This window comes from Phalangium opilio, unplaced genomic scaffold (genome assembly GCF_054372755.1).
Source record: "Phalangium opilio isolate 3A_F unplaced genomic scaffold, DU_Popi_V2 ptg000101l_1, whole genome shotgun sequence".
NCBI classification, from domain to species: Eukaryota; Metazoa; Arthropoda; class Arachnida; order Opiliones; family Phalangiidae; genus Phalangium; species Phalangium opilio.
This window is the reverse complement of record NW_028324204.1, coordinates 170,290-196,043: the sequence shown is the minus strand read 5'-3', so window position 1 is coordinate 196,043 and position 25,754 is coordinate 170,290. Positions and strand designations below refer to the sequence as shown.

At 36.0% G+C, this 25,754-nt stretch overlaps 3 protein-coding genes across 3 annotated transcripts; all 3 read left to right on the top strand.

Moving 5' to 3' along the window:
- Window positions 1–2,684: 2,684 nt before the first annotated feature.
- LOC149630939 (uncharacterized) lies at window positions 2,685–5,390 on the top strand. Its single transcript, XM_089851147.1, has 3 exons — window positions 2,685–3,236; window positions 3,346–3,852; window positions 3,936–5,390. Exons 1-3 carry the CDS (start codon window positions 2,685–2,687, stop codon window positions 5,388–5,390), a joined length of 2,514 nt encoding a protein of 837 aa, XP_089707273.1.
- A 6,208-nt stretch (window positions 5,391–11,598) lies between these two features.
- Window positions 11,599–12,835, top strand: LOC149630938 (uncharacterized). Its single transcript, XM_089851146.1, has 3 exons — window positions 11,599–12,312; window positions 12,405–12,546; window positions 12,609–12,835. Exons 1-3 carry the CDS (start codon window positions 11,842–11,844, stop codon window positions 12,833–12,835), a joined length of 840 nt encoding a protein of 279 aa, XP_089707272.1. The 5' UTR covers window positions 11,599–11,841.
- Window positions 12,836–13,039: 204 nt separating this feature from the next.
- Window positions 13,040–14,601, top strand: LOC149630937 (uncharacterized). Its single transcript, XM_089851145.1, has 5 exons — window positions 13,040–13,270; window positions 13,337–13,501; window positions 13,568–13,754; window positions 13,987–14,199; window positions 14,284–14,601. The coding sequence occupies exons 1-5, from the start codon at window positions 13,040–13,042 to the stop codon at window positions 14,580–14,582; spliced, it is 1,095 nt and encodes a 364-aa protein (XP_089707271.1). The 3' UTR covers window positions 14,583–14,601.
- Window positions 14,602–25,754: the final 11,153 nt, after the last annotated feature.

The window sequence follows — 25,754 nt, the reverse complement described above, 5'->3', positions numbered from 1 at the left end:
CAGTCCAACATCGTATCCACTACACCACCGAATCGCTGACGGCTACAGAGTTTCAAGTTATATTCATGTATTTTTTAGGGGCATATTCGGACGATTGGGATTTCGGTCCATCGGGAATATAGCCATTGGGCTGGAAATCTAAAATCATTGCGGGATATTCGGTCGAATGGGATTTCGGTCCATTGGGAATTCGGTTGAAAGGAACGATACCCCTGTGGGAGGGTCGAATTAACGCCCGATAAAATTAAAAAATATCTCTACATGTGCAGTGAACACGTAATATAGGCGGCGTTGCCTCAAAGGCCTAAGCTAGCATGAAAAACCCGCTATTTTTTGAATTGGATTTGCGTGGTCACGTGATGCGCGTAACCAATGTAACTAGGTGCGCCTGCACGAATCTCCCATCGGAGAGGCCGAAACCTGAGCTCTACGAACGGGCAGTCGAAGACTCCTTCACACCTATATCCTCCTAGATCTCAATAACCGAAGTTGATGTTGCCTATAACATCAACGACAACATAACATAACGCTATTTTGACCGAGGCTTAGCAAAAATTGCTAAATATATTAAATATTCTAATGGTTTTAAAGATTAAAATAATTGTAGTAAATTTCAATCACGTTTTTGTTACGAAAATAATAAAAATCAGACCTAATTAGCCTCCATTTTAATTCCAATTAAAAACATTTTGGTTTAAACCGGGTGTGCCTCGAACGCCATGTTTTTCTTCCTTAAGTCCCTCTAACGGGAACGGCGTTAATCAAGAGTTCACGACAAAAACGCTGTAAGTCCCACATAATAAATTAGGCGTAAATTGCGTGTCTCTAACAGTGAAAAAGCGCCTTAACTCCAATACCCAAAACAACGTAAATCAGGGCAAGTAATTAAAATTATGAGAAACAATACTTAATCGAAATTTTACTTAATGAAAAAAAATAGGCGCCAATTATAATAATGGGGCTTTCATTTAAGACCCTTTTCAAATCTATCAAATGTATAGTTATTTTTGTAAGGGTATAGACAAAATGGGTGAGTTTGGAAAATTTCCCATGTTATTTCTATGGAGATTTTCCAGTTTTTCGTCAAAATCTGTGATTAATTTTATGGAAATGAAAACCACCCTTAGCAACTTTCTCCTTTAAAGAATTAACTATTAGATGGATCTCTTTGAAATTTTAACCACAAGATTAGGGTCCGAATTTTAGTTCACTGTCAAAATTTGAAAGCAGCAAAAACAATACGAATAAAGTTACGGCCAATGAAAAAAAGATCCTTATGCATTAGAGGCAGTATGAAGTCTTATCTAAGAGAGCAACCGCTCTCCTAGAATTTGAATTTGTTGAGCGGGAAGATTAGAGGGATCATGCATAAAAATGTTTGGACTAAAATATTTATTTAAATATAGGAAAGTCATGTATTTCTTATATATTATTATAATAATTATTAAAAAAATGATAAAATTTATAATAATAATTATTAGAAAGAAAAAATTTATAATAATTATTATTATTGTTATTAAAATCCGAGCACTTTTCCCTAAAATTTTACTGTTTAAATTTTCATATTTTGCCAATTAAACGACAGTAAATCCTATAAAAGTCAATTTACCTTAAGGTTTATGTTGGGACTGTACAAGATAGCTACACGCGCGAGTCTCTAGGCCTATAGCCGCAATTTTCACTGCTGTCCCTGTTGGCGAGTCCGGCCGCTAATGGAAGATTGACACCATTGTCTGTTATATAATATTTCCCTGTCTATTGTTTATTTATTCAAGTTGATATCACAAAAAAAAGAAGATAAAAAAGCTAAGTTAGAACCTCGTGTTAATTAGAACCATTACGTGTTGCATTGCTTTATTATTATGGCACCCTGTGAAGACCCCGGCCCTTGTGGTAGGGAACCAGTTTTCGGAAGACAAAAAACTATTCCATGCAAAAAGTGCAAAATTAAGTCTCATACTCAATGCTTGAATCTTTCAACGGAACTAGATAATGGTCTAATGTGGGATGGGGTCACAACGAAACATCTCTGTCATAATTGTAAAAGAAAAAGTTACTCTGATGATGCACTTATACCCAGCAATACAGAGGAGAGTAATTTTACTACCAAAGAGGATGGCTATATAGCCTCTGCATCCCAAGAAAAGAGCAAATCGGATAGCTTAATAAAGAACAAAGATATTGAGGCCAATGCTAAGAGTCAAGGAATAAAAAAGTCTAACATGAACACCCTTATTAATGCATTACCGAAAATCCTAAATGACTTTTTTAGTGTTGAAGGGATTCAGAGAGAAGATGCTTCCATATTAGATCAGATAAAAACCATGGCGGAAAAGCTTATGCAGGTTATCGATATACTGCAATCAGATATAGGCGACTTAAAAAGCCAAAATATATCATTAAAATCAGATAACAAAACAATAAAATCTTCTCTAGATAATGATCTTACAAAAACTATTGCAACTGTGCACAAGGACCTAAAAGATCTTAGAACACAAACTAATATTCTCGTGCATAACTCAAGCAATAATATAGTGGCATCTGATTTCAATCTACTCACTGAAGAATTAAAGGAATTAAAAACACAAAATTCTATATTTACGGGCCAACTTAGTATTCTTACAGATAGTGTCAACAATTTAGTAAATATGTCGCCCAAAGAGTAGCCCCAAAACACCTTACCAATGCTCACATATAGAGAAGTAGCAGTCAATAACATGGGTAAACTAAAAAATAATAATAATAGCACCAAGAGTAGGCCTACCAATCAAAAGGAAAACTCAAACCAGAATAAGCGAACCACTTCCGTGGGTAAAAACAAGTCTTCCGCAATTAATCCATTGCCGGAAAGAACTAAAATCCTTAGGAAAAAAGCTTTTTTCGTATCGCGCATCGATCCGAATCTGTCAGAATTAGACTTTAAGAATTGGTTAATCAAAGAGCAATCCCTAAAAACGGTGGTAGTGACAAGGCTCAAAACTAGATTCCCGTCTTACGCCTCTTATCATGTTGCCCTGGGAAACGATGAGTTTGACAGTCTAAATAATGAGGAGGCATGGCCTACAGACTCTATTTATTCAACTAACCGAGGGTGGCTGCGAAAAAGTCAAAAGTACAATGAACAGGAAGACTTTATTCTGGATGAAATCTGCCCAATGCCCCTTGCTGCCAATCCCTTAGTGTTTCCTGAGGAGGGTAGAGGTGAAACGGACAGATCTAGAGTTCGCGGAGATTCCGTTGACATTGCAGGCGACCCATAAAGCGGAGAGGTGCAATCGTCGTAATAAGGATCCGTAGTCAAAAATAAAATGGATGGAATTAAATATATTATACCAAAACGTACAGGGACTAAGAACCAAATCCAAGGAATTTTTCCTCAACACAACGCTATATGATGGAGAAATCGTCTGTATTTCCGAGACATGGTTTAACTTGACGTCTTTCAGCGATGATTATTTTCCTAACATGTACAATGTATTTCGTGCTGATCGTCCCACACTTAATGGCAGAGACGTACGGGGTGGAGGAGCATTAATTGCCTGTCGGAAAAATATCCCTGTCACTCGAAGAATGGATTTGGAACATGTTAACGACTGCGTATGGCTAGAAATCCATCCTAAAAAACAGAGAAAAATATTATTAGGAAATCACTACTTACCTGCCTCTTGCACAAAATGGGAGTTAGCGAACTATCTTGAAACCATCCAATCGAAGCTTCTGGAATTTGACGGTGAACTAATTCTTGTTGGTGACTTCTATCTACCAGGTATAAACTGGAATCTTAATGATGCAACAGAGTGCATATCAGCAGTTAAACCGAAAGCGCAGCTACTCATAGATTTTATCAATATTGTAAATTTAACACAAGTTAATGAGCTAACTAACTGTAGTGGAAATATCCTAGATTTGATACTTACCAATATTAACTATATTAGCAGCAAAAAACTTCAACACCTTTAGTCAAAGCTGATAAGTTCCATCCCCCGTTGGATATTAGTTTTCTAACCAATATTTTACAAGACCACAATTATCGAAAATATACAGCGTATAAATCCGGAGATTACTATGGTCTTTACAATTACCTAAGCCGATATGACTGGACTCCTGTTCTAGGTGAAGAAAATATAGATGTTGCGGTGGCTCGGTTAACCTCGGCTGTGCGTGACGCCATGCAAAAACATATTCCAACAAAAATATACCTACCATCATCTCGCTATCCTCATTGGCTCAGCGCACAGTTAAGAAAAGTTCTTTCCCGGAAACGGGTATTTCATCGGAAATACAAGAGGACGAAAAACCAAACAGACCTTTTAAAATACAAGGACCTAAGAAGAGAAGCCGCTTTATTATTGGAAAATGATAAGCAATCCAACGCGGGCGCAATAGTTCACAACATTAAAAAAGACCCGAAAAAATTATGGGCGTACACTAATTCCAGACTTAAACCAACTGACAACAACATATCCCTTAAGAAAGGAACCACTACACTTACCACCACAGCTGAGATTGCTGAAGTTTTCCGCGACCAGTTCCACTTGGAGAATAACACCTCTGACGAAGATTTTGGCGAAAACGACCAAACTGAAATTAATCCAAAGATACGCTCCTATTTCAATAAAATGATAATTTCTGAAATTGAAGTAAAAGAGGCCATTATCAAACTGAAACCGAAGTTCTCCACAGGAATAGACAGTATACCATCATTTATAGTTAAAGGGTGTTCCGACATTCTCTCAAAGATACTAGTAAATATATTTAACAAATCGCTTACGCAAAATGCATTTCCCGATGCATGGAAAACTTCAGTTGTGGTCCCAGTTTTTAAAAAGGGCTCTAGATGGGATAGTAAAATTACAGAATTCGAAATGGTCCTATTTAAACATATAGATTACTGGTTTAAGCCATCTATGAGCCCAACACAACATGGTTTCTGCACTGGCCGCTCAACAGGTACAAACTTAATGGTATTCATGGATGAAATAACCAGGAGCGTAACAAATCAGGAGCAGGTAGATTGTGTCTTCCTTGATTTTAGTAAGGCATTCGATCTTATGGACCATAAAATGTTATTCGGAAAACTTTGTAACTATGGTATGGGTGGCGACATTTTGGGTACACTTAAATCGTTCCTAAAACGAAGACGAAATGTAATAAAATGTAATGGGGCGGTGAGCAGACAATCATACGTCACGACTATGGGAGTACCCCAGGGATCAGCGCTGGGACCTCTTTTATTTAGTATATACGACAATGACTTACAAGACTATGTTAAATCATCTGAGATTGCCCAGTTTGCAGATGATACAAAGCTATATAGGACTATTCGATCATGTGAAGATTGTCTGGCTCTTAAAGAGACATTGATGGTGTCAAAAAATGGAGCACCTTAAATAAAATACCTTTAAATAGTCAAAAAACGACCGTTGTCACGTTCACTCGCAAAACAAACAAGATAAATTTTAATTACGTTCATGACACAATAAATTTAAGCAGAGCCAATCATCAAAAGGATCTGGGAACAGTACTTGATAGCAAACTAAAATTTAATGAGCAAATTTCGAACATAATGGGAAGATCAATGAAAACCCTATCAATGTCTCTGAAAATAGCCAAGTCATTAAATTCTGGAAGGGTATTTAAATTGTTGTACATTTCGTTAGTTCGAAGTATCCTGGAATATAATATATTGATTTACGGAGGATGCTGTGTCTCAACTCTTATCAAAATAGAACGCGTACAAAGGAAATTTGTCGAATTTTACTACTTTAATTTCAAATGTGACACCATATATACATATAATCTAGTGCTTGAGAAATTGGGGTTACAATCATTGTTGGGGCGACGTAATATGTTAGAACTTTGTTTCTTAAGAAAGCTATTGATAAACAAAATAGATTGTCCTTATCTGATGTCCAAAATCTACCTCAATGCACCTAGGCTTAATACAAGACAAAACTCCAACTTTTATTATGGAAAAGCTGATAAACTTAATCCCATTATAAGAATACAGATAACCGCTAACGAGCACAAAGACGACGATCTATTTTCTCACTCACTATTTTATATAAAAAATTATTTAAAAAAAAACGGATAATTATATAACTTAATTCAGACTTTTATCATTTATGTATTATAATCTCGACATTACAACAAAACGAAATTAAAGAGTTCAAAGAATTGAGAAACAAAATTTATTAAGGCACAATAATTGTATGTTTTTAATTGTACATTAACATGTATATTTTAATTTAAACCTCGTGACCCATTGTAAAAAGCCTCCGGGCGTTATGGACACGAAATAAAGTTTGATTTGATTTGATTTGATTAGAAAGATAAAATTTATTATAATTATTATTATTAGAAAGATAAAATTTATAATAATTATTATTATTAGAAAGATAAAATTTATAATAATTATTATTATTAGAAAGATAAAATTTATAATAATTATTATTAGAAAGATAAAATTTATAATTACTAAATTAGAAAGATAATAATAATAATAATGAAATGAAAGTATTGTTTATTGTGTATACAAAAAACCGCGAGGGTTCACGAGAATATACACATTATATACAATTTACATACAGTGCAATACAATAAAGAAGAATGTCAATTGTGCCGAAACATTAATTACATACTTTGTTAAAATAGTTTACTTTGTTAACATATATTTCGTGATTAAAAACTTGTAAACATATATTTCGTGATTAAAAACTTGTATAATAGATTTATTACATTTATTTATCGAATATCTTTGTAACGCATGCAAAACAAGTCGAAAGAACTGCTAAATGAATTATAATGTCGTTGCATACGTTGCATGGGATCGAGTTTAATGTTCTTGACATAAAACGTCTGAGTTCGTCGCAGACTTTTAGGGACTAGAAAATTTAGTTTGACTAATAATGCACTCAGTGGTATAATATTACGAACTAACTTGAATAAAAATTTGACATCTTTAATTTTCATGGTGTATTCCAAGGACTTAAGGTTTAGTTTATTTAAAAGGGAGTCGTAATTATATGGTAAATGACTTAGAAAAAAACTATGAACGTATTCAACGAACTTTCTTTGTATTCCTTCTATGCGAGTGCGAAGTTGCAGACTACACCCTCCCCATACCAGAGAACCATACAGAGCACGAGAGCGCACTAGAGCGCACTAGACTAAGGTACATGAGGTTGTAATGTGCATAAAGAAAAAGCAACGGATCGCTCACGAGATTATACACAGATAAAATCAACATCGAAAATTCACATATGTTGGCCACCATTTAAGTAAAATAAATAGCCTGCACATCGTCATAGTGGGACAAGTGTTGCCATAATAAGTTTTTTTTGTACGTGTGTTCTACCGTAAGCAGTTAAGATTTGTATTAAATATATCTCAGGTATTATTGAAATATCATATTATTAATAGAAAGATGAAAATCATGTTATTTTTATTAGAAAGTTAAAATAATTATAAGAGATAAAATAATTATAAGAGATAAAATAATAACTATGTATGAAATACAATAATTATAATTATGCCCTTTCCACCCAGCTGTTATAACGCTCCAGGCAGTTTACGCGCCTTGTTCTCGGTATCTTCCCATTGCGCAGAATTCCATTAGACCGAATTCCCATTAGACCGAATCCCGCCAATGTTTTTAATGAATTTAGCCCAACCGCGGATTTGGTATTTACAATTAAAACGACGCTTTTTGTCGAATTAAGCGACCCCAAAAATGCTATGTAGTTTAATTTCTATTTGTGTCGTTTATTAATGAAAGCGTTTTAAATACATTTTTATTGCCTTGGATACGCCATTATTTGACGACTATACAACCAGATGATAATTAAAAACGACCTTTGGAAGTTTTCATTACCGTGTGTTCTAAAACTATAATATAATAGTATACAGAACAAGTGAAAATAGCACTTTACTATTTGGGCATGGGTTAAGGATTAATCAAAAACTCTTTCATCCAATAAAACGTTCTTGTTCAAAACCAGGTTAGGTTAGCAATATCTTCATTGACTTTTCAAATAATATGCCTTTTCCAAAAAATTATTGTTAGGTTAGGGTTAGGTTAGGTTAGTAATATTTTATAAATCATTTAACAATGTTACGCCTTTTCCAAAATATTGATGTTTATCTTCATTGACTTCACAAATAATATGCCTTTTTCCAAAAAATACTGTTAGGTTAGGTTAGTAATAGTTACTAAATCATTTAACAATGTTACGCCTTTTCCAAAATATTGATGTTTATCTTTATTGACTTCTCAAATAATATGCCTTTTCCAAAAAATTACTTTTAGGTGAGGGTTAGGTTGGGTTTGGTTAAGTTAGGATAGTAATATTTATAAATCATTTAACAATGTTACGCCTTTTCCAAAATATTGATGTTTATCTTCATTGACTTCTCAAATAATATGCCTTTTCAAAAATTACTGTTTGGTTAGGGTTAGGTTGGGTTTGGTTAAGTTAGGTTAGTAATATTTATAAATCCTTTCACAATGTTACGCCTTTTCCAAAAAATTACTGTTAGGATAGGGTTAGGTTTGTTTTGTTTAGGAGGACGTCTCTTCCTCTTAGGAACGGTTATAAACTTCAAGTACAGTAAAACGGCTGGCTTTAAGTATTTTCATGATAAATATAACATATAAAATCAATATTAGCAATTGGTTTATTATGTCATATTTTGCTGATTTATTACTATTTTGTTCTTATAATCCTTAGTTTTAAAATAATAGTTTAGAAAATTTTTGGATCTTGTGTTCATATTACGTAGGCCTTAAATTGTTTTAATTTTATTAAAATTTCATCGGGAAAAACCCGAAGTTAGGGTTTTTCGGTGCAATGGGATTTTCCCATTTGACAGAATCGTAAATCCGCCAAAGTGCGGGTTTTTCGGTCGAATGGTATTGGTTTCGGTTGATTGGGATTCGGCGCAATTGTAGTGAAGCCTTGTTCTCTCCCTCTCTCCCCGTACGAACCATGATTTGGATTGCGACACGTGTTCCAATCACCCGCGAAAAGCAGATTTTAAATTTGAAACCGTAATCCTAAGAGTGCACCAAGCGGAGACAAGCGGCGAACTAAAATTCCAAAAATAAATCCTCGAAAGCTAGGATGCGCGGGCCTTGATTAACGTAGGCTCCGACTCAATTTTAAAAAAAAAATGACCCTAGCCTTGGCAGGAACATTGGAGACTTGCTCACAGAAGGTCCGCCAGGAGTCCTTCTTAGCAGCTCTAATCGCCCTGTTGTAGGTATTAAAGGACTGCCTATATCCAGTGCAGTCACCCGTACGCTTGGCTTTGTTAAAGAGCCTGCGCATGTATTTCCGAAGCCGGCTGAGATCCTCGTCCCACCAATGGACAAGCCTTGAGCGGTTAACGATCTTAAGTGGGCAGTTCCGGTGAAACGACTCAATAATGGAGCGCTGTAAGTCACCAGCAGCCCAATCAAGATCCTTAGGTGAAGTAAGTTTAGGGGTGTGACCATCTCCGTAGCGTAGGATTAGGTCTTCCCTATAGCCGGCCCAATTGGTCTGTTTTGGATTGCGAATCTCCGTCCCCACCGGGACAGAGTTAGTCGCGACAGTGAAGCAGATATGCCTATGATCCGACAGAGACGGCTCATTAGACACATGCCAGTTAGTCACGGAAGACAAGAGGTTTTCTGTGGCTAGCGTGAGGTCAATTACCTCCCTTCTATTAGAAGTAACAAAAGTAGGTTCATTGTTTTGATTGAGAATATAGAGTTTACAACCAACTTAATATTCTAGTAGATCATCACCTCTCCTGTTGCAGTCAGAACTGCCCCACGTGATGTGATAAGCATTGACGTCGCAGCCAATGATAAGTTTGTCCCCTCTCTTCTCGCATTGATTGACCAAATTGATCACCTCAATTGTCGGGAGAGAGTCTGCATCGTGGGCAAAGTATGCAGAGGCAAACGTGAGAATCAACTTGGTACGCCCAGTGGCCAAGACTAGCTTCACGGCCGCCGTGTCCTGGGACGTGTACTGTGGTAGAGAGACACAGCAGAGATCCCTCCGAACCAGAATTCACGCTCTAGGTCTAGCAGCAGTATGGTAATAATAGAATGACCCCGCCGCGTCATGGCAAATCCACGGTTCTTGTATGAGAACCAAATCAAGACCCTCAAAGCAAACCTCCTGCAGAGTACCACAGAGGCCGCTTTACTATGGTGAAAATTGATTTGATTTGCACGTAGCGTCCCCATGATCCTTAAGAGAGGGGTTTAGAAGGGATCTAGCTACACCTCATCAGTCCCGAGAGGGCCAGTGGCACCTCCCCCCGACAGGCAAGCTCCCAGTCCCAAGATCCTCCCCCTCATCAGGACCACTAGAACACTCATCGGCCGGACCCCGAAGGGTCCCATCCGATTCTTCCAGTAGGGTGGACTCATCCATGGAAGAACAGACTTCCGAATGAGCCCCCCCTCTCCCTCTGAGCGGAAGGCCAAAGCAAGAGGGGGAAAGAGATAACACTCCATCTAGCTTGCGTCCCAAACTACGAGAGCCCCTCTGAGGATTTTCAAAACGATCCACTCCTTTATGTAGTAGGGAATTTATAGATTGTTTTACATTTCTTTTAATTGATTCTCGAGGTGATGTTCCGGGTTTTGGGCATCGGTAAGCACCCTACTTGTCAATCCCACCGCTTCGGACGCTAACGTACTAATTGCCGGCCTAATAAAGAGTTAAAAAAACCGCCGACACTAAAGAGACGGCCAGATTGGAAAACGTTCGCGTGTAAAGCCGGTAAGACGACCCTCTTTGGAAATACAGAGTATATCTAATGAGGACCATAGCTGAAGTTCTATTGACGTATTCTTCTAAAAAACAGATAAATATATACTTTGCCCAAATTAAACGGGATATTTTCCCCGTAATCGGACTTTAGTTCTATTTCAATTTCTTGTATATTGCTAATTGAAACTGGCTAAAAATCGATATTGTTAAAAATTTCTTTGTTCTCCTCGTCTAGCAGTGAGAACGCCGGCATTTTTATAAAGCGTAAAAGAGAGGCTTGTCCACCACCCACTACTTGTTGACGAATAATATTGGTATAGACAAACATGGCGTCAACGTATGGCGTTTAGCAGTATTACAAGCCTGGTTTCTAGCACGTTCAACATCTCTAAACTCGGGATCATGGCGTTTAGCAGCCTTACAAGCCTGGTTTTTATCACGTTCAACATGTCTATACTCGGGATCTTGGCGTTTAACAGCCATATCCTCCTGGTTTCTATCACGTTCAACATCTCTATATTCGGGATCTTGGCGTTTAGCAGCCATACCCGCCTGTTTTCTAGCACGTTCAACATCTCTAAACTCGGTATCTTGCCGTTTAACCGACTTATACAATTGGTTTCTGACACGTTCTCCTTCCCTATAATTTGGATCTTGGCGTTCAGTAGCCTTACTTTAAGAGTTATAGACACATATAGTACATGATCTTATATTCCCTTAGTTTGTAGTTTATTTTATGCTTTCCAATACGTAATCGATTTCGAAAATATCGATATTTGTTACATTTAAATTACTTTTAACCTTGAAATTACAATTTGAAAGTGACTCCAATTGTCCACGTGGCCCCGCCTACGTTTGAATATTTTCACACCGTGGTCTTGGCCAAATTGTTTTTTCAAGGTATATACGTCACGATCTGGGAAGGAAACTCCGCCTACGCCATCTTTAGTCGCCTGCTTGGTAAATATTGCGCCGAGGCCTAAGATATCTCAGCTGAGCTCAGGCTAAAAATTCAGTGTAACTTGATTTAGTTAACTTCATTTTTAAAATTTAGTTTGTAGAAGTCAGTATGAGTAATTACTCTTATAAATGTATTGTTCCGGGTTGCAAAAACAATAACAAAACTAAAGCACCGTCAATACTATTCCATTGTTTTCCTAAAAACGAAGACATTCGAAAGGTTTGGATTGAAAATGTTGGAGTTTCAGAATCTAAAATCACGAAAAGTAGCCGCGTTTGTTCTGTTCATTTTACGAGCGATTGTTATGAACATAAACCCGGTGCTTTGATTAACATTAGTCCTATTAAACGGTACGGTTCTAAATTCCTGACTCGTGGTTCTGTTCCAACAATTTTCGGTACTCAAAATGTGGAATCGGGTGTAGGCCTAAGTGTGATAAGTTCGGTTAATTTGCCATCAATGGAAGCGTGTGCATCAACTTCCGTGGAGAGTCTAGAAAGCGTTCATGAACCTTCGGAAACTTTAGAAACTGATTACACTGAAGGTTTAATGCTACCGAGAAAGAGGGCTAAATTAATGGTGAGTTTATTCTCCAGTCGCTGCGAGAACTATCTGTACTAATTGTATCTGTTTATTTATTGAACACCAATTTTTAACTTTTAAATTTTTAGGATTCCGATACCTTCTCGAATCCGTCGATTGGAATTCAGTGTGTTGTTTTTCCAAAAACTAAAAGTCGAGGAACTCAGTTATTATTTTCGCCTGGAGCAAAAGCATTTGGAACGCAAACGCAAATAAAACAAAGCAACAAATGTAAGTTTCGCGATGATTGAAGTTTTAAAATAATTTTTATCTGAAACCCTGAATTATTTTAGGTCATCAAGCTGGCGTAGCTGTGGTAGACCTCGCTGACAAAACCACGCAAACTGATTTTCACAATGAAAATAACGAGAGCCTAATAAACCAGTTTTTACAATCACGGAATCACGATGACTGCTATGATTTTGAGGAGGATGAGGAGGTAGATGCCGGAGCTCGTTCAGATCCATTGGAATCGAGCTTCAACATATCATCTATAGCTGAAGAAGATGTACACGAGTAAGATATTTTTGGTGTTGACAGTTATCAGATAATTGAAAATAAATTTCAAAGATCTTATTTAATTTCTAGTTCTAGAAGTTTTGAAGGAATTAATCCAGTTACTGAGCGGAAGCTCATAGTATTTGAAGCTGCTCTCCTCCAACTCTTCGCTTTTTGTAGTCAGTGCTTATCAAAGTGCTCAATTAAATCAAATGTCAATGGATCTATGACAACCATCGAAACTCACTGCCCAAATAACCATCGTCATGTGTGGAGCAGCCAACCTTTGATTGGAAGAAAGCCAGCTTTGAATATTTTAACTGCAGCTGCCATTCTCTTTTCTGGACATAATCCAGGGAAAACAATAAGAATGTTCCAATTTTCTCAGATTGTCATGTTCGATTTGCGAACATATTACAGGCTTCAAAAAGCATATCTTTTTCAAACGATTAAAACAGTATGCTATTTCTAATTTTGTTTATATGGTAATAAATTTGTGCCTAATAACATTGTATACATATAGGTATGGCATGATGAACAAAAAAGCCTTTTGGATTCTTTACAAGGTCAAAAACTTGAAATGGGAGGGGATGGCAGATTTTGCAGCCCTGGTTTCTGCGCAAAATACGGAAGCTATACCTTTTTGGAAGCCCGAATCAAAAATGTTATTCACCTCGTATTACTTCAAGTAAGAATATTTTTTTGGTTCTAAGATTTACGTAAATAGCATTTCTAAAAATGTTTCTTCATTTAGAGTAATCAAGTAAAGAATAGCGTTGCTATGGAGCTGGAAGGCTTGAAATTAGGACTGAAGTTTCTCTTTGACCGAGGGTTGGAAATAGCGTTTTTGGTGACAGATAGGCACATACAAATTAGAAGTTTTTTGAGGAAACATTATCCACAAATAAGACATCTTTTTGACGTATGGCATTTAGTAAAATGTAAGTTTATATTATCATTATTATTATTATTTCGTATTATTATATTATTATTATATTATTATTATATTATTATTATTTCGTATTATTATATTATTATATTATTATTATATTATTATTATTTCGTATTATTATATTATTATTATATTATTATTATTTCGTATTATTATATTATTATTATATTATTATTATTAGTTGTGCTTAAGTAATAAGTATTATTATTTAATTATTTTAGCTGTCAAGTCCAAAATTGCAAAAGTCTGTGGCAAGAAAAAAACCATGGAAGTTCTACTCAAATGGAGCAAAAGTATCCAGAACCATTTGTACTGGATCGCTAGTTCCAGTGATGGTGATGGCAACCTCATGCAAGCAAAATGGAAATCCATTTTACGCCATCTTACCAACAAACACAGAGGCCACGGTGAACCATTTCCAGAGTGTGCTCACGGTACCCTAGAAAAAACTAAAGACCGACCACGGAAATGGCTTAAAGTTTCAGAAATTGCTTTCGCATCTCTAAAACAAATTATAGACAGTTTTGTAAAGGACATAGCGCAGCTAGCCTGGATATGCCAGACGTCTTCTGTAGAAGCTTTCCATGCAGTTGTAATACAATTTGCTCCCAAACACACGCACTATTCTTTCCATGGAATGGAAGCCAGACTTTATTTAGCTGCGCTTCATTATAATGAAAATCCGGATAAATTACAAGCTATCACCAAAAATGGTGAAAGACGGTGGAATATAGTCTTTCCAAAATACAAGGCTGGGGAATATTCTGTAAGGCCAATCATGGCTGCGTCGACTTATCGTAAGTTTATGAAAGTATAATTTTTTATACCTGAAGAATTTTTCTTAAAATTATCAACCACTTTGTTCACCCTAGGTTATGTAGAAAACCTCATGGCAACTACATGTTCTTTTGCTTCTGAAGAAAGCTATCAAACTGGGTTTGAAAAGAGCGGGGAATCCTTAGAAGAAGCCCCCAAACCTTTGACTTCAAAATATGAACATCCATCTAAATCTGACGCGGTAGCCTCATATGAAAAAGCCAAGCGTTTTAAAAAGCAATGAAATGATTTATTAAAATAACTGTTTTGAAAAGCTATCTTTCTTGTAATTTTTTTATCCTTTGGTGAAGGTTTTTTACTCCTGTTTGTCAAGTAATGATAATAATTTCGAATAATCTCAGGAGTCAAGTATTTACAAAATTGAAAATTCGTAAGTTAATGATAGTAATAATAGTTTTGGCGTTGCTGGTGTGCAAAATCCAGTTCATGGAGTGTTGTCTTTTCAATATCGACGACCGCGGCCCCTTCTTTGTCTTACACGGAAGTGTCTAAATCCGCAATACTCGTCGGAAGGGTACGCGTTACGGATTTTACTGATGACACAACTGGGTATTGGTAAACGTGTACCTGGTAAAAACCAATATATCCAGCGCATGAACCTCCGATAAGCCAGGTATCTATAAGTCCTGTTAAATTGAAAAAAAATTATTAGAATCTATATTTTTAAATTTTAATCAGGTTAAATAGCGCTTACAACAACTAAATTTAGCGTAAAATTGACTTAATTTTCTATCTTGATTTACAGTATGAGATAAATTTACTTAGGACGTTAGTAGCAATATTCAGAGAAATTAACTTACTTGTGTATAAACCCTTCGGGGGGTTCAAGAAATCTTTCTCCACCGTCAGGGTTTACAAACTCCAGATACGCCAACCTCAGTTGGTTTCTGCGGATACACGTTTCGTCAAACTCGTTGTGCTGAGTAATGCAGGTTCCGTTGGTAATGAACTCTTCTAGTTCAGGTTTTCCCTGCAACAAATGCTCTCCTCAGCAGTTGGCATAATAACACAGTATCCGCAGATGCACCTAAAAATAACCTTTAGATACAGGCACAAATAATAAGGCTATGTAAAACTCAAGAGTTATATCTTACCAATCTGAGTTCCCTAATCTAGGGTTTTCAGGTTCAGGTCGTGGGTTTTCATCTTCAGAACTTGAAGAAGCCAAGGGTTCAAATTGATAAGGCAATACTCCGTGGACAGGATTTTGCACAGCGCCAAGGCCTAAACTATTATCACTATCACTAACTTCCGAATTTTCAGTCTCGTAATTACTTGACTCGAGAGATTCTTCAATATTACTATCATTACTTGATAAAGCGGAGTAAAACACATCACCTGAAGAGGAGTCGGATTCCATTTTTAGCCTTCAGAAGTTCAGTATAGACTTGGTAGCATAGAAAAGTTACTAGCTTTGATCTATCCAATAATGATAACTCAATTCACCTACGTCATACCTTAGCCACTCCTCCTGGACGACTTCAAATTGGTAATAGTGCCCAGTTAAGATTAGAATTAAGTTTCTAATTACTAAACCAATTTTTAATGGGGAAAATTTATACGGATCATTTCTTAGAGGCCCAAACTTTATTTTCAACATGAAATTTTACCTCATTCAAATTATCTGTCAGTAACTCTTTAACTGATTTCTTACACGTTCTCTTGCTTTATACCATTCATCAACCCTTTTTAATTTCTTGGTTAATATTCCACCTTGATTTTCAATTTCACAATTTGACTCATTGTCTCGCTTTTTCGCCTTTGCTAGCGACTGCTTCTTACTGCATTCTTCATTTTGTCTCAAGATTCTTAAACTTTCTAAGGGATAGACATTACCATGGGACGTACAGTACCTACTTGAGATTCGACATTCTTTTGTAAGTTCTCTTCGACTTACCTAACACTTCCCGGAACAAGTTTATCCTCAGTTTTTGTTTCACAATGATAAGAAGATATTTGTCCAACGCGGGAAATTTAATAAAATCATCACTGAAAATAGTCTTCTCGGGTATTTCAACCACTTTAATTTCTTTCAACGGGGCGGGTTCTAGTTTTTATGTTCCTTGAAGATGGTTTTCACTCACGACCATTTTAGCGCAAGACGCTAGATTCGTATTCGCATGGGGATTTAAATCCGTTATAGCAATGGTAACTGGCACAACCACGAGTTCATTATCGGGGACTGTGACGGATTTACGTTATTGTTGTTGTTTTCTTCTAAAATAAAGCCACTAGGTACAAAACCAGCGCCGCCCCTGCGTTTGATTGAAGTTCCGGACGGGCACTGGATAAGGACGCGGAAGATGGTCTGTCTATCATGGGGAAACCAGGAGGTAAAATGCCAGAGCAAAGCGAATCCAAAGATTCTATCATTAACCCATTTTTTTAAAGGAGTTACGAAATCTGTAGGGCAAATTTATAAGGGAAAAACCATTAATTAAAGAGATCATTGCGTACGGTTTAATTTCGACTAAATAAAAAAGATATAACAGGGTTGCCACGAACTTTCAAATTGCTCGAGTGTAACATGTTTTCCCTTACATTTAAGGGTCAATTTTCATTTTTCTAAATATAACTAAACAATGAATAAGTAACTTAAAACATTGCTGCCATCTTGGATTGTAATCTTTCATCCCTACACTTTCCGGAACAAGTCTTTCCTCAGTTTTTGTTTCACGATAGTAAATATATATGCTGCAATCCAGGATTATTGCAATGGTTTACGTTACTTATTAATTGTTTAGTTATATTTTAATAAATGACAATTGAACCTTATCATTCTAGCCTTTTTCTCTAAATAATTTAATGAACACTCGTTGAAGTATTTTACAGGGAAATCTTTTATACAATTAGGCCATTAATATTTTGTTAGGTCTTGTATTTTACAGGGAAATCTTTTATACAATTAGGCCATTAATATGTTTTGAGGTCTTATACAATCTAATTTTCTCACAACGCTAGTATGAGAAAGTAGCTTTTTTTCACATTCTACACATAACCTCTTTCAAAGGCACCTCTGTTCAACTTCAGTTTTCTTTGCCTCAGAGAAATTGCAACCTTTTAATTTATCATTAAACAGACATCCTAAATTTACATGTTTTAATGGCAAGAAAACGGAGTTAATTTACCTACATCTAGGGTTACTAATCTATTTGCATGTTTGGGCGATTTAAAAAACCGCAGTCTTTAATATTGTTGCTTTTGTTAGTTCATGGAATTGTTAAAATAACCCGAATATTTTAATATGGTGTGTTTCATCTAACTCGAATTACTTTGTCACTCTCCTCACATCTTTTAAAAAAGGACACAAAAGTACAATCTCTTTACAGGATCTCTACTTTACTAAATTCGTGCCTCGTAGCATTTTTCTCTATTATTTACAATGTTGTAATGACAATGAACTTAATTTTAATTTTGATTTACTTCGAAATTTTCTCCTGTAATCCAAAATACGCCATTTTCGGCCTATTGAACGAGTTCTATAGCGCGATCAGTTTGAGTAGTCGAGCGCGTGATGAAGTGGGCCAGAGTCCTGCACGGGCCGGGCTCAAGCCCGGTCCGGCCCGAGGCCCGGCCCGATCGGGTCGGGCCGAGCCGGGCTTTCCACTTTTGAAAAGTGTTTCGGGCCGGGCCGGGTCGGGCTTTTTAAATTTTGGAAATTAACGGGCCGGGCCGGGTCGGGCTTTTAAAATTTTGGAAATTAATGGGCCGGGCCGGGCCGGGCTTTTGTTGATTATCATTTAGTCCAAAGTTCAAATGAAAGATAATTTAAATGAGTATAAGCTTCTAAGAACAAATGTAACGAACAATTATCAAAATAAATGAAAAATACACGACGCTAAAGCAAATATGAATTCAAATCATTGATTTTATGTAAAAAAAATATAAAAATTACAACTGAACTACGTGTAACGGGCCGGGCCGGGCCGGGCCTGTTCAATTCATGCAATGTGTCGGGCCGGGCCGGGCCGGGCTTGGTTAATGCATGTAACGGGCCGGGCCGGACCGGGCCGAAAAACCAACTATGTACTCGGACTCGGGCCGGGTTTCGGGCTTATTCAAAATGCTGAAACCGGGCCGGGCTTGGGTCGGGCCTGAAAAACACGGCCCGTGCAGGTCTCTGAAGTGGGCTATGTGAAAACGAACGTAGACCATCACATGACTAGAAAAGCTAGTCTCATATTTCGTTTCCATTAACGTCATATCCGGTTAGTTACAAGGTGAAGGATCGCATGAATGTAAATCGCAACATTCCCGAACGTCAGTATTAAATCCAAAGACACTATTACTCATCCAAGCTATAGACAATAAGAGGAAACATGATTTGATGGGTTTCCCATTTCCTTTACCAAAGACTTTAACTTTGGCGTCAATTGAGGCTTATTGCCTCTATTCGGACTATAGACTATCATCCATGTCTAGTATAGAGAGGAATGAAAAATCTTCTGACCTAATATCTCACCTATTGTCGCTACTTGGACTATGAGTTTTTTTCGTTTTATGATTTAATATTCACGACTTGTAACGCTAAAAATTCCTATTTCTAACAATAAGCTTGTGGGCATGTCAATTCCACGAAAATATATATTTACCTCCCTGCAAAATTCTATTCCGGATAGATTTTGTAGATAAACCAATTTCGGACTTTCTCGGCCAAAGAAGTTCGAAACCGCTCCTTCAAATCCCAACAGTCATAAACCCATATCCTTAAGTCATTAGTCCTCATCTTTCCCTTACTCAAAGCGAGAAGCGTTCTCCCTCCAGCTTCCCTCGAACGAATTTTGACAATCTTTCTTAAGGTGCATTCGCAAAGGCGCTGAAAGCTGAAGCTGAAAGTCAAAACTGAAAGCTGAATGAAAAAATCAGTTTCAGCGGACTCTTTCGCAAAGAGGCAAAAACTGGTTTTTTAAAGCTGAAGTGCAAAGCAGACGCTGAAAGCAGGCTGATTTTAAGTTTCAGCCAAGATCAAACCGAGGTTGATCTTTCAGCTTCAGCGTCGGACCACGTGATGCCAAGAGCCAGTCAAAAAAAGAGGCGCTGGGGTCACGGTTTTGAAATTATTTACGCGGGTATTTTAAAACGGTGAATATCGTGTCTCATTATCTTGAAAATGTTTTCAGTGAAAGAATTAATTCAACAAGAAAACGATGAAAAAAAGCGAAAAATATTTGAGAGAAGAAAATAGCAAATAGGATAGAAATGAGATAAAAGAATAATATTGTGGAAAGAGGTTACAATAAACAATCTAATTAGAATAATTTGGAAAAGTAGCAATAATTTCAGGTTAAAACATATCCAATTGAGTAATATTTTGGAAAAGGGGGAAATTTGCTCAGTTGATAAACCTTGATAATAACCAAAACATCGCACATTTAGCGACTCATCTATTTTTCCCCATTAACAGCGAAGGCTTAACATTTGATAATCTCTTTCGGTTTTTCCAGATGGGATGAACCCATCAACGGGGCTTTTTCCGCAAAAGGCTTTGGGTTCTTCTTTTTCGTTTCAAAAGTAATAATTTCTTTTATAATAATAATAACAGCAACAAGTTCCGATTCACCGACGTCATTTTATTTCTATATTTTTTTGTGATGAATCCCTAGCGGCTGTTAATAGAAACTGCGGCTTTGCGAAAGGTACAGCACTAAGCTTAAACTGATTTTTGAAGATGAAACTTTTTTTTTGGAAAAAAAGCGCTCAGTTTTTTTCAGCTTCAGCTTCAGCTTTAACCTTTTTGAGTGGTTTCAGCGCCTTTGCGAATGGACCTTTATTCATTTATTTCACTAAAAAGTATTGAGAGTTGCCTTTAACGTACGTACCAGTAAAATAGAATTGGTAAATGCATTGTTGTAGATATGTATATAGTACGGATGCGCTTGGTCCCCTAATTGATAGCAGGACCAAGATAAGATCTATTCGTGAGTGTGTGTGTGTGCGGGCGCGCTTTACCGATAGAATACCGATAGAAAGCTGAACTTTCTTGGAAAGGACAACCCGATCGGCGGTAGAACCAAAGATGAAAGAGGAGCCCCGATGACTTCTTCTTAAGCTATTAAGGGCATGGAAGTGGCGCCTTCAAAAAGAAACAACGATATTGCTCTCGGGCGCGGGGTCCCAAAGACTACAGGGAGAATAAAATATAGAACCGAGAGACCCACGATTTTGAAGAGGAGAGCTAGTCTCTGGACGTCCCAGACTTAGGTCTAAATTTTATATCAACGAGATCGCGGAACCAACTTGAAAATGTTTCGGTTCGCTATGGAGTTTATTTAAGAAAAACTCTTCATCTCCCGCGCCGAATACCGCGCCTCAAAAAGACTATTTAAAGAGCTCGGACCGTTAACACAATCGTTTTCAATTAAGACGCAGTGTTCAGCACCGCGCGCGACGACCGCCGCCGCTGAAGATGATCACGTGATGTTGACTTTTTTTTGTTTTACTATTATATTATTTTATTACTGTCATTTTGAATGTTGTTTATTTAATAAGAACTGCTACTTCATGGAGTAAATTTTTATAAGTTTATTTAAATAAACTTATTTACTCCATGAAGTAGCAGTTCTTATTAAATAAACAACATTCAAAATATTAAAATACCATGGATCAGAAATTCAATATCTACGATTATTACTGTCATTATTATTATATTTAAATATGTTCCTTAAGAACAAGCATGCCAATTTGTATATATATATTGTATGGTCATGACCTTAGCAACATTTTTAGTTTGTTTGACTAAAGTAAAAGGTACCGTCATATTGGTAACTCTCAATACCGTCTTAAATTAATTTATCTTACCTCCTATAAAATCATCCCCTAGACAAACTGACTTTATCTTAATATTACCTACGCTTCCTGAAATGAGTAAGGTAGCGAGAAACCCGGATAGCCTAATCCTTTTTCCTTCGTACTTTTGTAGTAAATTGACATGTTAGTTAAATTTAATCTATTATTTCTTATGACCGTTACACAATTCGCTACAGACTTACTCGCGCAAAATGCGTACAAAGCCGTAAACAGATGACAGGATAGAAGCTAATAAGTACATATTAGTGTACAAGTGGAATAAACGATATTCAGTAGATAATTTAGTCCTGGATCTGAGTTGGAGGCACTATAGCCAATAATGCGTTCCTCATTTCCTTTCCCAAAAAAATAAAAGTTTAACAGAATTTTTGGCCTTTTGACGCTACTCGGTCTACATGCATTCTAATCCTATACTAATGAATCTATTAGTAAAAATGTTCTGGAAACAGCTGCGTTTTTTAACACCATACTAAGGGGCGCCAAACCGGACAAAATTAATTTACTGAAAGAGAGTTGAAATTTTTCGGAGAAAGTTGAAATTTTTCGGAGAGAGTTGAAATTTTTCGGAGAGAGTTGAAATTTTTCGGAGAGAGTTGAATTTTTTCGGAGAAAGTTGAAATTTTTCGGAGAAAGTTGAAATTTTTTTGAGAAATTTGAAATTTTTCGGAGAAAGTTGAAATTTTTTTGAGAAATTTGAAATTTTTCGGAGAAAGTTGAAATTTTTTTGAGAAATTTGAAATTTTTCGGAGAAAGTTGAAATTTTTCGGAGAGAGTTGAAATTTATTTGAGAAAGTTGAAATTTTTTGAGAAAGTTGAAATTTTTCGGAGAGAGTTGAAATTTTTTTGAGAGAATTGAAATAATTTAGAGAGTTGAAATTTTTCGGAGAGAGTTGAAATTTTTCGGAGAGAGTTGAAATTTTTCGGAGAGAGTTGAAATTTTTCAGAGAGAGTTGAAATTTTTAAGAGAGAGTTGAAATTTCAAATTTTTGGTTATAATTCGAGTAAGAATATTTTTGTTGAAAAGCTGAGCTTCAACTCCATCTACTGGTCCAGAGATCTGCTAGGGTTACTTTGTTCTAATAATTGCCACTTTTAGATTGGACTTAACATTACCTCAAATGTCATTTTCGCGGAAGTAAGTTACTATACTAAAGAAGTATTTGTGTTAGCATTACGAATGTTGTTTACATCGAACGTGAAGCAGGTCGCTTCTATTTTTTACAGGGAAGTAAGAATAATTAAAGAAAGTATGCGTAACAGCAAATATGGCAAAACGATTTTGCTTTAAATTAAACGAAAACAGTTCACACGGTAGTAAATATGGCAAAAATGTTTTCCTTTATTTCACATGAAAATACAATAAACACATAGTAAAATAAGAAAACCGAAAAAGATTGAGATTGTACTTTAAATTTCTGTACGCACCTTATTGATATTTTACACGTGACAACTACATCTCCAAGGCTGTTTAATTTTAAACTGACCGTCATAGTCATAGTCATTAAAGAACTACAACTAGTAATTGCTGAAACATTTAAAAAAGAAGTGTTATAGTAGCGTCTATTCTACGAAGTTCAATAGTATTGACACAAATCCTAGTACACTGTTGGCTGATTTTTGAGATTATAAAGAAAAAATTATATAGTATTATAGCAATTCAAAGTGTAAGGCAATTATTCAAAATTAGTGAACTAATAAAACAAGAAATTTTAAATTAAGTAAAACTCTAATTGTCAAAATTGCACAAAATTATGCTACGTATGTTTTAGCATTTCTAATCGAAAAAAATAACTTGTTAACTTAGTTCATTTTCCATTTATATATGGCCTGGTTTAAATCACTGCCCAATAACAGCCTTATTTCATAATTTAATTAAATTATTGAATTCTGTAATTGTATAAACAATGATACCACAGTGAGAAAAACCCTTGAAGAGATTAAATTATATTGAACTTTGAGAAGTGATTGTCACTGGACGTGTATCATTAAATATTTTATCAAGGTAATAGAATGAATGAAGAAATAGACAAATTCGTTTATTACAAATTAGAGAAGGCAACACCCAGGGGTGAAACCGCAATTGTGGTATCTTCTTTCTCGCCAAGAAGCAACTACACGCGGAGCTTCTTGTTGAGAAAGAGGATACCCCAATGGCGGCCTCGCCCCTTTGTCTTGGTTTCTCTGTTTGTATTAAACGAATTTGTTTACCGGGGAAATTATTAAGCTCAATAATTTCCTTAATATACATATATAGAAATGTTTTCAAAATAGCCAGAACGGCATTTTGGGCAAAATATGAAGTGAATATCTCAGAAATGTTATTAAAAATTCATTAAACAAATATTTTGATTTATGGTCAAGATGAAGCTCTTATGCCATGAAAGGGTTCCTTATACTTAAAATATTTCTAATGGGAATTAAAAAGACAAATGAAATATAAAAGTTATTTACTAATGCTAACAATATCTATATTTCGGAAATTATTAAGCTAAATAATTTCCTTCATTTCTAAAATATATATATACATATATAGAAATGTTTTCAAAATAGCCAGAACGGCATATCTGACAAAACACAGTGAATATCTCATAAATGTTATTAATAGTTATTAATAAATATTTTGCTCTATGGTTAAGATGAAGCTCCTCTGCCATGAAAGGGGATCCTTAAACTTAAAATATTTCTAATGGGGAATTAAAAAGACGAAGGAAATATAAAAGTTATTTACTAATGCTACCCATATCTATATGATAACATTAAACACCATGAAAGTTATTTTGTCTAACCATGGGATCTTGATCCATAACCCAACACTGCTGTATTGAAGTTAGACTTCAATGGAGTTTTCCAGCTGACAAGTCGCATCTCAAAAATCAGTAAAAAAAATTTCAAACGGTGAAAATGTTCAGTAATTAAGTTACATGTTATTTTCTGACCCAAGTGATACTCAAAAATTATTTTCTGGATTTCAAATATGATACTGATATTGTATATTTAAATCGCTTAAAATCACTTATGGTTTTGGGGAATAACTTAAACAATACGTTATTGAAACTTTAGTGTAGAACGACGTTTGAAGTTCATACAATTCACTTTCGAAAAACCTACATACTAAGGGAACCCGAATGCTACTCCTTCAAGCAAACCTAGATCCATTTTTTCACAAAAGTCTTCGAAAGATGCATGCACAACTGGCAAATCCAATCGCAAGGCACACGTGCTTGACTTCGGTAATGAAAAAGCTTCTTTGGGGTCAGAATGATGCAAGAACCCAATAGATGGTTCATAATCGAATCCTAATGGAGGCACGTATTCCAATCCGGTTGTAAATCTCAGTAGGTCTTTTAAAGATGGTGATTTTGTTTCATCATTTCTTAGAAAAACGTAATCTCTGAAGTAAGAAATTACGTCACATTCGATTAGGTATTTGTTTGATTCTTTTTCTGAGAATTCAATTTTTGAAAACAAAGTCAAGAAGTCAATTGGGGTCAATTTGATGTCACTAAAACAGAACACCATTTTGAATTCGTTTGGAAACTGAACCATTTTTTCGTACACTCCCAAAGTTTTTAACCCGTCGGTCATTTGCTGTCGTGACTCGTTTTTGGAAGACAGCACGCAAAATCTGCAAACATCAGCGACGAGTTTGGATTTGTCATTCATTGATAATACTGGTTTTGAAGAGCCTGCCAGAAACCGAAGGTCTGAAATTGTTTCCGCAGCGTTTCGCAAGTCGTTAAGAGTTTCGCTTTTTTGGATTTCATATAATTTTTCCTTTATATCTTGGTCTGAAATATCTTCGATCGTTGGTGTGATATTAGGGACTCCAATGAGATATTTATAAGCTGTCTCAGCCAGACAAAAGGGGCCAGGACCACCATGAACTAGTGACATGGCAATAAACTGGCCACAATAAAAATAATACCTATTTTTGTAGGCAGTAGAGTCGAAGTTAATGAACTTGTAGTTTTCGTGCCCGCTAAATATTGCAGTATTGTTTATAAAAGCTTTCATTGCTAGTCTTAAAAATTCCCTACGTGGTCCACCTTCATCTATTGCACCCTCACCAACTAGTGAAGAGTCGGCAAAGATAACGTTTATTTTAAACGTTGGGTGGAATAATACTTCAGGTTTTTTTAAAGTCTTCAAGCAACATTCTAAAACATTTCTTCTATTAACGTTGAAGTACGATATATGTTCATGGTTTATTTGCTTGTTTAATTCTTTCAGGCATTGTTTTAAAGTTTCCTTTAGGACAATACGATCTTCACTTTGATTTTCGGTGAGACCTTCCTCGGGAAATATTTTTCGGCCACGATCGTTTTGACTCGAGTTTGGTGAAAGT

Bases quoted from the DNA above. Each gene is read 5' to 3' on its own strand.
- LOC149630939 (XM_089851147.1), top strand. From the start codon at position 2,685: ATGCTCACATATAGAGAAGTAGCAGTCAATAACATGGGTAAACTAAAA. The intron at 3,237-3,345 runs GTTGACATTGCA...CAAAACGTACAG, and splicing joins CTAGAGTTCGCGGAGATTCC to GGACTAAGAACCAAATCCAA. The intron at 3,853-3,935 runs GTAAATTTAACA...TAACTATATTAG, and splicing joins TCATAGATTTTATCAATATT to CAGCAAAAAACTTCAACACC.
- LOC149630938 (XM_089851146.1), top strand. From the start codon at position 11,842: ATGAGTAATTACTCTTATAAATGTATTGTTCCGGGTTGCAAAAACAAT. The intron at 12,313-12,404 runs GTGAGTTTATTC...TTAAATTTTTAG, and splicing joins GAAAGAGGGCTAAATTAATG to GATTCCGATACCTTCTCGAA. The intron at 12,547-12,608 runs GTAAGTTTCGCG...GAATTATTTTAG, and splicing joins AATAAAACAAAGCAACAAAT to GTCATCAAGCTGGCGTAGCT.
- LOC149630937 (XM_089851145.1), top strand. From the start codon at position 13,040: ATGACAACCATCGAAACTCACTGCCCAAATAACCATCGTCATGTGTGG. The intron at 13,755-13,986 runs GTAAGTTTATAT...TAATTATTTTAG, and splicing joins CGTATGGCATTTAGTAAAAT to CTGTCAAGTCCAAAATTGCA. The intron at 14,200-14,283 runs GTACCCTAGAAA...AACAAATTATAG, and splicing joins ATTTCCAGAGTGTGCTCACG to ACAGTTTTGTAAAGGACATA.